The sequence below is a fragment of the Amyelois transitella genome, chromosome 28, assembly GCF_032362555.1.
Source record: "Amyelois transitella isolate CPQ chromosome 28, ilAmyTran1.1, whole genome shotgun sequence".
NCBI lineage: Eukaryota > Metazoa > Arthropoda > Insecta > Lepidoptera > Pyralidae > Amyelois > Amyelois transitella.
The window spans coordinates 4,304,295-4,318,168 of NC_083531.1; the positions used below are offsets into that span (position 1 = coordinate 4,304,295).

Here is a 13,874-nt window from a genome sequence, read left to right on the forward strand (position 1 = left end):
TTACGTGTCGCTTTTCCGGCGGCCAGTGTGATATGACGTATTTAGGATCGTGGATTTTGATACTTTAATTTTTTTTTAGACTCTCTGAAATATGAACCGATATTTTTCTTTTAACGTCTTTAAATATTTTAGATGTGGTGGTGTGATGTAGTCTTTAGATGAGTACACTAAACAGTTAAATTTATGCAGTTGAATTAAAAGTAACCCTGTATAAAGAGGTTTTTTCAAAAAAAAAATCCTTACACCCATCATCACTCATTCAAATCCAAACTTATTTTTAATGAAGTATTCGTCCTTCTTCATACATAAAAAAAAAATATTAAAGGGACGTCTTTGTAGAAAAAGCATCAGTAAAGTAAAAGATGCGCTGCTTCTACACCTGCGCTTTGGAAGGAGGCAGTAAACTTAATTATGAATAACTTTTTGACATCAATAACAGATGTATTACATCCGATATTAAGAATAAATAATTTGTTAATTATAAAAATGAGTAAAACTAAAATAGTATAATTTGTGTAGTCCACGTGTGCGAAGACGCGGGTAAAAGCTAGTTTTATATCTAAGATAGATACCTTAAATGTATGAAATAAAATTATCCCATTGGGGCGAAGCCCCGGGACGCAGCAAGTTACAAATATAACCATAAATGACTATACTAAAAATTTCTTTCACTGATTCATCCCTCCTTAGGTAATGGCACATAAAAATTGTTACCTGTAAACTAATGATATTTATTAATGAATAGTGACCCGTATTAACAATTGAAAATCACCATTCCAAGACCCTCATTCGAAAATTGTTATCTATAAACAAATTGCTCATAGATAATATTATAATTAGACTTTTAAATATTTTCCTATAAAATACGGTGACGTTCCTTTTTATTTTCGCTTCAATTAAAATTTATTCCAATGACAGAAATAAAATACCTCAAATATTTTAGAGCCATCTCTAAATTAATTGCATAGTAACATTCTATGCCTAAAAAAATGCATTACATTCCAATAAATTGAATTTGAACGAGTCTTCAAATCATTTCGACAATGCACAATACAGCTAATTTTAATCATAAGAATAATATAATAATAATAACAATTATAGTGAGAGAAATATTTTCCCTGTCAAAACAATATTACCGGTACGGTACGCTAAACTGATTTAACACAAAAATCCATACGGAACTCATTTAGAAAAAAAAAATTAAAAAAGAAAACAGATGCATTTTTTTTAAATTTGTAACTTTCTTCATCACTGTTTCTTCGCAAATTTATTGGGAATATTACAATTATAATTGTGTTACCTATAGGTATTGATCGAGTTTCGGATAAAAAAATTGCACCATTTCACATCTAAGTATATAATTGAAAATACTACCTATTCCCGGTAAAAATCTTCATTTCCCTACATGAGTTTCGTACGAAATGAACTACATTATAAATAAGGTTCGCACGCATTGAGTATAAACAATTTATGGTCAGTATTAGTTAGTGGTCTGTCAGTCAGTTGCATTAATTTATAATAGATATTATTTGATTCATAATCCTTTGGCCTTTCAGTCTTTTGATGACTGTCGGCTCTGTCTACCCCGCAAGGGGTATAGACGTGATCATATGTAATTTTATGTTTGACTCATAATTTTATCTGTTAAACAGAAAAAAAAACCTTTAATAAAAGCGTATGAAAATCTTGAAGATACGCGTTTATATATAATATATAACATTAAAAAAAGTATACGCGAACATGCCTGAACGTGACCATAAATATTATCTATACTCAATATGTGGGCACCAAACATACTTACTAGAAATTTATAAATAAAATGTATTACCCATTTAAAACCACTCAGGTGCACTTTTTTTTTCATATACATTTTTATTTTTTAACTTTCATAAAATGTACAGGACTATTTTTTTTTAATATTTTCTACGTAGGATTATAATGGACAGCCATACAGCTTACTCCTTAATAAAATTCAGTGACACAAAAAAACAATATATTTTTCGTTTTTTTTATTATTACGAAAAACATTTACCTAGTGCACGTTAAATATTTTAGGCAGTTTTCTTATATTTTGTTTTAATACAGATCAAATTATTTGTTTCATTTTAATATTAAGTATTGTATTTTTGTGTCACTGAATCTGTTATCTAAACTTCACAGACTGGGCCCTAAATTTAATGAAAAAAAAACTACTTATTAAAATACAGCACAAAAAATTATAGATAAAATATTGTCAACATTTAAAACCTACAATTTTGCCTTAAAGTTATAATTGTAACTGTTTAAACAACCTAAACATCATGTCACACTGAATATATAAATAACAAGTGACCATATTAATAGATTTTCAAAGCATTCATAAATTCCCTATTAAAAATAGCCCCCCATGTTACTACCCCAAAAGATTATCTCTGTTGCAATACCATCTGAATGTATTCTGTGGTTCTAACATACTTTGACAATCATTTTTAGTTAATGACTCTCTCAAAATCCTTATTAAACAATAATGATAATTAAACAAAAAAAAAATGAAACCTATCACTACCCAGCCGTGAACACGGAGAAGTAGGACTAGTGGCCGGTTCACTAGGTACCGCCCCACGGCGGCACCCGGTGGATCCGCCACTTAGTCAGCCCTTATGGCAGTTGAACACTAGGTTCAACCTACACGGGTGGCGCCAAAGCCGAGGTTCGTCCCACTTTGGGAACCCTTTGAGCAGCCACTGCGTCGGCAGGAGGCCCTTCAGGCCCCGCCACTAATAGTCCGGTTAAGTTGTTAAGCCCTTCAGGCAACAACGAGATATTTCAAAAAAAAAAAAAAACTTATTTTGTGTTATTATTTGTGATTCTGGAAGGTAACTCACTGCGCGGCGCTTTTCGGATATTGAGGTTAGTTTTCTTTTTTCTTATTATTACTATTTGATTTTAAATATAGAATTATGTGACTATGCGTGGATTTTTTAAGTATAAAGTAAGTTTTTTTTCAATTATATATTATCTTTTTAAATATTAGAATTAGGTGATTGTAATTTTTTTACTACAATTTGTGTTGGAGTCGAAGGAAATTTATTTCTTGTTGGGTAAAGTCAGTTTTTAGTTCTTAATTTTATCGCCTCTTATCTTGTGATCCATCTTATATATAAAATTCTCGTGACACAAATGTTCGTTCCCGTACTCCTCCGAAACGGTTTTACCGATTCTCATGAAATTTTGAGAGCATATTGAGCAGGTCTGAGAATCTGCCAACATTTTTCATACCCCTAAGTGATAAGGTTGTCCATCCTTAACATTTTTTTTTAACTAGAAATTTCTTAAAAATAATTAACTGGCAAACAACGTTTGCCGGGACAGCTAGTCAAACTTTAAAAAATACCAGATTAGATCCTAACGAAATTTTATTTTTTAAACTTAAATCACTTCTGTATCAGTATTTATTTCTACATATTTCATTTCGTATGTTTTATCGGAATTTATATTTAACTATATTTATTTCTAACAAACTTATAAAAATAAATCTTCTATCCAAGACTTAGGGTGTTATATTTAATTAACTCCTGAACTATACCTGCATTAGGTATTAAAATTGACGCTAATCCTGGACGTTTAAATCAAACTAAGTAATTTTTCGTTTAATATCGATTACCACACGGCACCAATATAACACTTTATTTTATAGTTGAGACATAAATAAAAATTTCTTTCACTGAGTCATCTCTGGTTAGGTCATGTTTAGTAATGGCACAAAAAATTACTTACCTGTAAACTAATGACATTTATTACTGAATAGTACCTGTATTAACAATTGAAAATGACCATTCCAAGACCCTCATTCACAAATTGTTATCTATAAAGTAATTGCTCATAGATAATATTGTTACACTTTTAAATATTTTCCTATAAAATGGGGCGACGTTTCGTTTTTACGTTTAGTGCGAATTATTTTGTGATACTGGAAGGTTCACTGCTCGACGCTTTTCGGACATTGTGGTTAGTTTAGTTTTTTTTATATATTACTATTTCATTTTAATTTTAAATATAGAATTATGTGACGGTGCTGTATGTTTACGAATTGTGCTTTAAATTTATTTATTGTGGATTTTTTGAGTGTAAAGTTAGTTTTATTTTAAATTATTACGATTTTAAATATAGAATTAGGTGTGTCTTATATTTTTTTTTACTACGATTTATTTTGAAGTCGAAGGAAATTAAATTCTTGTTGGGTAAAGTCAGTTTCTAGATAGTTGTTAATTTTATTATTTTGTGCTATATAACTAGCTAACTAAACACAAGCTAACTTTAAACAAATACCAGATTCGATCCTAAAGAAATTATATTTTTATAATTTATATCACTTCTGTATTAGTATTGTACATATTCATTTCGTATGTTTCGGCGGAATTTATATCTATACTTTATTTCTCACAAACATCTATCCAAGACTTAGGGTGACTCGTAATCGATTCAGTAGTTTTTGCGTGAAAGGGTAACAAACATCCATACTGACATCCTGACTGACATACTCACAAAGTTTCGCATTTATAATATTAAAAGAATTTAAAAAAAAGTGATAATAAAATATTAAATACGATATTCTCCTTAATTACAGATACGTGGTGCACCGGCGAAGGTAACAATCACGTCGCACGTACAACGCGAACCTGACAGTGCCTGAATAAGTGTTGATAAATAAAAAAAATAAAAATATTTTTTTTTTCATCGTACACGCGTAAACATTTAATGGTGACAGTATGAAGATCCCAGAGACATTGGGAAACGTTGGTGCTTACTATGGAAACGAGGAGAATGGACAGTGGCAGGTATGTTGATCTATCTACATATAATCACGTCTATATCCCTTGCGGGTTAGACAGAGCCAACAGTCTTAAAAAGACTGATAGGCCACAGCTCAGCTATTTGGCTTAATGATAGAATTGTGATTCAAATAGTGACAGGTTGCTAGCTCGTCGCCTAAAAAATATAATCATAAGTTTGTAAGCCTATCCCTAAGTCGCCTTTAACGACATCCATGGGAAAGAGATGGAGTGGTGTTATTCTTTTTTGTATTGGTGCCGGGTACCACACGGCACTATCTATACTAATATTAAAAAGCTGAAGAGTTTGTTTGTTAAACAAATAAACTACCGGTTCGAATTGAAAAATTATTTTTTTAATTTTTTCGTTGAATAGACCATTTATCAAGGAAGGCTTTATATAACATCACGTTGCAACTATAGGGAGCGTAGAAATAATGGAATGAGTGAATAAAAAACGCGGAAAATTATTTATCCTTGAGGTCACCCATGTACGATCGCGTTCATATCTGCAGTCATAGTTTTAAAATTCTTACGGGTTAAAATAGCGTGCACTGTGGTTCCACTAGATACACACACACATGCATATTTAAAAAGAATAAATATTCCTTCAAATGAATACGGTCTTTAATACCAATGATTACCAAGTAAAAGAGTTTATTATTCTATGACATACTAGCTTCCCCCCGCGACTCCGTCCGCGCGGATGTCGGTCTTCGCGTGGATGGTTTATTTCTCCGTTTTGAGTAACAATGACATCTTATAAATATCTATTGGACCCAATTACGGCTAGGCCTATAATAATTAAGGAGAGCCCTCTATTGAGCTACTGCTGTTGAGTTCGCGTTCTGAAGTAAGTAGTCTGGTCAATTTAGACCTAAAAATAAGAATGAAGCTACATTAATTCCCATCAAGCTGAAAATGAGTATAATTTTTTAAAACACAAACAAAAGCATTATTTCAAAATTCCCCATGATTTCGGTTTAAGGAAAAAAATTAAAAGGTCAAAGGTATAAAAATGGGTTTTTCACAATTTTCTTCAAAACGGTAAGTTTTATCGGAAAATTACTTCAGACATAGATTGTATCATAAAGTTATTTATAAAAAGGAATCTATAATTTTTTTCAATAAAGCTACCGTTTCTGAGATATAACGATGCAAAAAGTTGCAAGCGTCATAATATGCATAAGCACGTCTCATATATACTCTGTGTAGCAGTAATATAAGTAAAAATATTGTTCTGTCGGTAATTTTAACTTGAATTCAAAATATTCATAAGTATAATGAAGCCCAGTCCCTTCATTTATACTGTAGTGAAACCTTGAGTTGAAACTCTGTCTCTCTGTTTAACTGTGTACGTGGCTAGGGTCGTATACCTGCTTTATCTCAGAAAATGCTCAACACATGAAATACCGTTAGTCTTTAATAATAGTAGTCCTTGCGGGGATACCGTTGACGGCTATGGACACCACGGCCCCTTATGCCCTAGGAGTGCCGGCCGTTTAGGGCGCCATGCCGCCCTAAATCCTCCGTGCTCTTGCCACCATCATGTTCCATGTTCGAACCAAACGGTCTGGCTCAGGATGATGGCAAGAGACCGGATGGTATGACTTTGGTGCCCTAGAGATTGGGGCGGCCTTTGGTGTGGGATGCTACTTGTGTCGACACACTTGCGCCGTCTCATCTTCAGGTTACTAAATCTAAGGCCGGTTCTGCTTCAAATGAGGCAAAAAACCTCAAAAGGCGCAAATATGTAGGTATCGGTAATACATATACTTTTGAACCTTTTGGGGTAGAGACTGGGACCGGGGGGCCTATCTGCCCATCAGCTTTTCCGACAATTGTCGAAATAGCCGAAATTGTCTGGCTCAGAGAATCAGCATTGCCATTCAAATTGGCAATGCTGCCCGCCTTCTGGGCACACTCTCGCATGTTGAAACTATGCAGGGACTGTACAATTTATAAATTAAATTTTAGTTTGTAGTCATCTTTTTTCTTTCTTTTTATAAGTAGTTTTAGTTTTAATTTGATTTAATTGTAATCTCTACTATTGTCCTAAGATAATTTTCTTCACTTAGGGTTATTCTAATTTTTTTAAATAATAAATGCGAAAGTTAGTCTTCAATGCCACTGCGTAGTGAAAACACGTGTTTATTCTTACCTATTTCAGACTTTTTCAAGTTAAAAAGTAAAAAAAACGCGCTAATAGTACACTACCTCAGAGGTGGCGTGGAAACGTGTGCATATTATGACGCTTGCAACTTTTTGCATCGTTATATCTCAGAAACGGTAGCTTTATTGAAAAAAATAATTGATACCTTTTTTATAGATAACTTTATGATCTACAATTTATGTCTGAGGTAATTTTCCGATTAGAAAAATTTATCGTTTTGAAGAAAATCGCAAAGCACCCATTTTTTACCTTTGATCTTGGGTCAATTTTTTTACTTAAACTGGAATCATGGGGAATTTTTAAATAATGCTTTTGATTGTGTTTTAAACAATTATGCTCATTTTCAGCTTGATGGGAATTAATGTAGCTTCGAATGTATAGATTGACCGGACTAAAGTATTTTTTCATATTAATTAGTAGCGGCCCGCGTGTGATGCAAACGGTTCAAGCTAAATCCGACTGTCGGCGCTACAGGTTACGGCGCTGAATCCACTGCGGTACACATAACGTGTGTTCGCGGTTCTACAAAACAAATTCTATGGAAAACTTAAAAATTAAGATTTTTTTTCTTCGTATTTTTCCAGGATAAAAAGTATCCTATTTTATGCCCAGGATAATAAGGTATAATTATATTAAGTTTCATCAAAATCGAACCGTTAGTTTTCCCGTGATGCCTGAACATACAGACAGACAGACAAAAAATTTTTTAATTACATATTTGTGTTTGGTATCGATCCAGTAACACCCCCTGCTATTTATTTTTTAAATATTTTCAATGTACAGAATTGACCCTTCTACAGATTTATTATATGTATAGATAACATAACAAAACAGAAAGAGACGGTAATTAACGATGGCCGAACTGGGCCCGATAATTGTCGATCAAGATATCGTCGTCTCTCATTATTTGCATAAGATTTGCCTATAGAGGGAAGCCTGCGACTGCCAGACTTATGTCATTTCAATAAGGTTGAAAGTTTGTCTGCACACGACCCTAACATAGGTAGTGGTTCCTTTGAAAGTTATTGGGTAGCAATTTTATTACTTCGTGTGAGCAAGTGAGATCTAAGATATATTAGATAATCTCGCTTGCTCACATTCGCTTGTTCTAGTTACTAGCGTTACTTGGATTCCAAAGTTATTCAACGATTTTTTTTGTCTATAAAAAAAAATTGTGTTACTGTCAATTTTTAATGTTTCAAGGTGCCATTTGAACTAAGTAACTGACTGACTAACTAACTAACTGATATCTAAGAATTACAATACCCGTGTCTTCAAACACGGAAATCAGCAAGAAATTTTAAACAAGAGGGAGCAAAATAAAACATTCAATAATTAAAATTAGTAAATTTTATTGTAACAGTTTACCTATAGTTTTGTTTACATATTGATGATTATATAAAGCTATACATACAGCATATTACACTAATTGTATCATCTACTTATCTCCTGTTATTAAGGTTACAGCTTAATTATTCGTTTTCATAAAGAAAAGATATTGAAGCTGTCCTTAAAATACTATCTAAGTAATAAGTAGTTTTAATATAAACTGGCAGAACCTTTCACGCACTATATGGACTCGATGCACAGGGAAGTTGTCTTGCACAAATGATATTGTTGGCATATCATCAATCGGATAAATACACCGCACAGTTGGTAACATGGTTTCTTGCAGCACTTGCACATAATGAGCAGCTGTAGCGCGTCCTGCTATCCACACCTGTTCCCCAGGTCCAGCAGCACTCATCCAAACCCACATATTTACAGATATGTGTCCAGACTCCATATTTGGCACAATATTTTTTTCTTCATATCGAGTTGCATTTCTTCGCCATAAATAAAGCCTACCGTGTTGTGATGACCTAAACGAACTTTTCGTCCGTATCTAAATATAGCTTTTTTCCAGTCAAAATCCAAATACTACCGAGCAAATTCTAAACGATTTTGCTTATTTATTTCGGATAAATACGGCTTTCTTGCTGGCTGTCTGTGGTGCAGTCCCTCACGGTGCAAACTCGACGAACAGTAACCACTGATGTGTCGAACTGTTCCGCAAATATTCTGGTCGGTATGAAGCCATTATTTTCGTACTGTTCCACCATGGATCTCCGCTGTGTGGCATGTCGCTGTGTTGATTAGCGGACGACTTTTTTTTTTCACTACCCTCTTCTTGATGGCGGGTTACCCAACGTTTCACCGCTTGTTGTTTATTGTGTTATTTGTGTGAATGTGTGAGTGATAGCAGCGGTGCAAGCTATAAAGTTTTGCGAACTATGACTGCAATTATGAACGCGACCGTACCTATGCAGAGATCGTGGCAAGTGGAAAGAGGTAGTCTCTGCCTACCCCTCCGGGAAAGAGGCGTGATTTTATATATATATGGATGTATTAATACAAATAATACAATATATATGTTTTTCAGCAGCCCAACGGCGTTATAATGGACTCCGGCGTGGGCGGCGGCGTGGTGGGCGCCGGCGACGCGGGCGTTCAGCGGCCGCCCCTCTACCCCGCACTTGTGCGGAGGTCGCCTATACCCGGTAAGTGTCAACTTCTTATTCTAATTCTAGATATTCATTCATTATTACGGGACATTTCAAAGTGAAATTCTTCGGGCTTTCCCCGGGGTGTGCCTTCGATCCTGGATTGGGTGAGTCAGGTTTTAGACGTAGAGACTCCCGTCTGACCTCCGCAACCTTTGCAGGGGAACCTAACCCGTATTGGATACATGTTTATTTATACTTACAGTTGACTGAATGTGCAGGTTTTCTCACGATGATCTCCCTCGCCGTAAGACATTGCAACATCACTTAATAATTGTCATATTTTTTTACTTCAAAAATTGGTTGACGTCAAATAAATTACTTAAAACGACAGTTTGCTGCCGCTTCCAAAGTGCCAGTCAGTGTACAAGAAGCATTAACAAACTGCACTGCAGCAATTTCTTCAATAACGTCATCTTCACAAATATTCGAACTTGAATAGAAATGTGGACGAGATAAATGTATTACGAATACATTGTTGTGATTAATTGATTTATACGAAATTTGAAAAATTAAAAATATAATTTAAAATGGAATGTTAACTAGGTCGATGTACAGAGTGTACTGAATTTAGATTAAGATTCAAAGCAAACTATTCATCTTTACAAGGTTCCTGCGCCAAGCTCAAGCCAGATATTTGTATAAAATTAAGTATCTATATATACATACCTTGTTCCCCTCAGGGGTACTCGTACCTACACATGACTACGGATTTCTACTTGCGTGTTGCAAGTAGAAATCCGTAGTCTATAACTCTGGTCGCTTTTCACAATTTTTTTTGTATACTCTCCTCTCATCTCCCCTTTTCAAGATATTCTCAATATCTATCTATATTTAATACCTTATCTACTTTTAATTAATGAATCGATTGAACAGCCAAGGTGACGCAACACATACTTGTCAAATAACTTTGTCAATGTTGAACCAATCGTGTTATATGTCATCAAATTTCTCACCATGACGTCATAAATTCTTATATGAATGTTTACATAAAATTTTATCTGTATATATCCAGGCTACGTCATGGCCGGCGCGTATTACCCCCCGGCGCCCTACGCGGCGCCGGCGACGCCCGACGACTTCGTCGACTACATGAGGATAGAGAACGAGGAGGAGTTTGACAAACAGGTGTGTATAGTTTGTTCATTACAAATTGCTGGTTTTTGTTGTTGACAGGTTGGTTGACGTTAAAGGTCCCGCGGATGTCGTAAAAGGCGACTAAGGGATAGGCTTATGAACGTGGGATTGTCCGTCTGGGCGTTCGTTTGGGGCCATCACCCAAAAAGAGAATCCCAAATTATATAAGCCTATCGCTTATTCATGAAAAAAAATGAGTGGTCCTATTTCTTTTTCTATTTGTGCCGGGATCTATACGGCACGGTTTAATATAATATTAGGTTGATATTTATACGGAATTGACCTCACACGGCAATAATTTCAGGTGATACAACAGTTGGAGGAGGAGACGTTGATGGAGCAGTGTATAGAGGCGATGTTGGAGGACGAGCAGAGGGAGAGGCGCAGGCCGAACGGGCACCATCAGTATCCCACGTGAGTGTCAAATTGTATATCACGGTAGAACCACACGGCTCAATGTGTGTAGTTTGTCCCGCCAAAAAAAAAGAACTTCAGTGCTACACTGCAGATAAACTGCAGAACTACATACATACATATAATCACGTCTATATCTATTGCGGGGTAGACAGAGCCAACAGTCTTGAAAAGACTGATGGGCCACGTTCAGCTGTTTGGCTTAATGGTGGAATTGAGATTTAAATAGTGACAGGTCGCTAGCCAATCGCCTCGCCTCGAAGAAGAATTCCAAGTTTATAAGCCTACACCTTAGTCGCCTTTTACGACTTCTATGGGAAAGAGATGGAGTGCTCATATTCTTTTTTGGATTTGGTGCCGGGAATCACACGGCACATAAACAACATGTGAAACCAAAAGTCATGACAATTATCAACTGACGTTGGAAGTGTCTCATAATAATGAATAAATAAAATGTACAACATTGAAGTACGCAGAGATCGTGGCGAGTGGAAAGAAGGTAGTCTCTGCCTACCCCTCCGGGAAAGAGGCGTGATTTTATGTATATATATGCATGTATATTGACAAAAGTTATTTGGACAATTTTGTGTTGCGTCACCTTGGCTGTTCAACCGATTCATTAATTTAATGTATTTATGTATAACATCCTGAATATGATTGCAGGCAGGCTAGACTGCCTATATGTCAACCATTCTTGCGCCATTTCGGGGAGAGTGGTGCAAGAATGGCCACTTTAGAAATCATGCTGTCCCTAGGTACTAACATAGTTTGTAAGCATTACTAATACAAATGAGTCCTTGTTACTTATATAAATAAAATTCATTCATTCATTCGTTCATTCATTCATTCGTTCATTCATTCATTATTATCCGCGACAGAACCAGCAACGGCGCCCCGTCGCTGTCCCTCGCGGAGACCGTGTCCCGCTCCCGCCTCAACCCGCTCGCTGCTGAGTTTGTTCGCTCCCGCCTCAACCCGCTCGCCGCCGAGTTCGTGCCCACCGCCGCCGTCACCAGGACTGTTACAGGTAATTTATTGTACATTACATATGTTACATAGTGCCGTGTGGTTCCCGGCACCAATACAAAAAAGAATAGGTCACACACTCCGTCTCTTTCCCATGGATGTCGTAAAAGGCGCGACTGAGGGATAGGGCTTACAAGCTTGGGATTCTTTTTTTTAGGCGATGGGCTAGCAACCTGTCACTGTTTGAATCTCAATTTTATTATTAAGCCAAATAGCTGAACGTGGCCGTTCAGTCTTTTCAAGACTGTTGGCTCTGTCTACCCCGCAAGGAATATAGACGTGAACATAATAAAATGACGTGAATAAAATGAAACCACGTATTCAACTCGGGAACTGAAGAGAGAGAGAAAGATTTTATTCAGTTTTGCACACTTATTACAGATTATTAATTGAAGGCAGGCAAAAGAAAATAGCTTACATACAGCCATATAGATAGACACATGACTACGGATTTCTACTTGCAACACACTCTGGTCGCTTTTCACAATTTTTTTTTGTATACACTTGTTTATGGTGAAATGTTTGAACTGGAAAAATGAAACTGATATTTGTGGTTAAGAAATTCAATGTTGGTATATTTGCACTAATTATCACAATTATTGGTTAGATAAAAATTAACTAAGACAGGATTTAATTCTTAAAAACATGCACTCATTAAATTTGTTTTGTTTAGATGTCAAAAAAATCGAATTTTTTTCACTAGCATTCCATCAAATAAAAAATAAAGTATTGTTTTTATAACTGGCCAGCACTTGGCTAGCAACAAACAAATAGTAACACAAAGAGGTTGAATGATTGAAAATGAAATTCATAGAAGTTTGAACAACTCTCCTCTCATCTCCCCTTTTCAAGATATTCTTAATATCTATCTATATTTAATGCCTTATCTACTTTTAATTAATGAATCGATTGAACAGCCAAGGTGACGCAACACATACTTGTCAAATAACTTTGTCAATGTTGAACCAATCGTGTTATATGTCATCAAATTTCTCACCATGACGTCATAAATTCTTATATGAATGTTTACATTAAATTTTTCCTGTATATATCCAGGCTACGTCATGGCCGGCGCGTATTACCCCCCGGCGCCCTACGCGGCGCCGGCGACGCCCGACGACTTCGCCGACTACATGTGGATAGAGAACGAGGAGGAGTTTGACAAACAGGTGTGTATAGTTTGTTCATTACAAATTGCTGGTTTTTGTTGTTGACAGGTTGGTTGACGTTAAAGGTCCCGCGGATGTCGTAAAAGGCGACTAAGGGATAGGCTTATGAACGTGGGATTGTCCGTCTGGGCGTTCGTTTGGGGCCATCACCCAAAAAGAGAATCCCAAATTATATAAGCCTATTGCTTATTCATGAAAAAAAATGATTGGTCCTATTTCTTTTTCTATTTGTGCCGGGATCTACACGACACGGTTAAATATAATATTAGGTTAATATTTATACGGAATTGACCTCACACGGCAATAATTTCAGGTGATACAACAGTTGGAGGAGGAGGCGTTGATGGAGCAGTGTATAGAGGCGATGTTGGAGGACGAGCAGAGGGAGAGGCGCAGGCCGAACGGGCACCATCAGTATCCCACGTGAGTGTCAAATTGTATATCACGGTAGAACCACACGGCTCAATGTGTGTAGTTTGTCCCGCCAAAAAAAAAAAAGAACTTCAGTGCTACACTGCAGATAAACTGCAGAACTACATACATACATATAATCACGTCTATATCTATTGCGGGGTAGACAGAGCCAACAGTCTTGAAAAGA

At 35.9% G+C, this 13,874-nt stretch overlaps 2 protein-coding genes across 2 annotated transcripts in view; both read left to right on the forward strand.

The window, feature by feature from the left end:
• The window catches only part of LOC132903656 (microtubule-associated protein tau-like), a 39,699-nt gene that overhangs the window by 14,436 nt on the left and 11,389 nt on the right, over nt 1-13,874 (forward strand). The gene's annotated exons all lie outside the window — the stretch shown is intronic.
• Nucleotides 13,169-13,874, forward strand: part of LOC132903657 (uncharacterized) — a 33,721-nt gene continuing 33,015 nt past the window's right edge. The window contains exons 1-2 of the mRNA XM_060952423.1: nt 13,169-13,273; nt 13,587-13,696. Of these exons, the coding sequence (XP_060808406.1) occupies nt 13,169-13,273; nt 13,587-13,696 (215 nt within the window). The remainder of the gene's footprint in view (nt 13,274-13,586; nt 13,697-13,874) is intronic.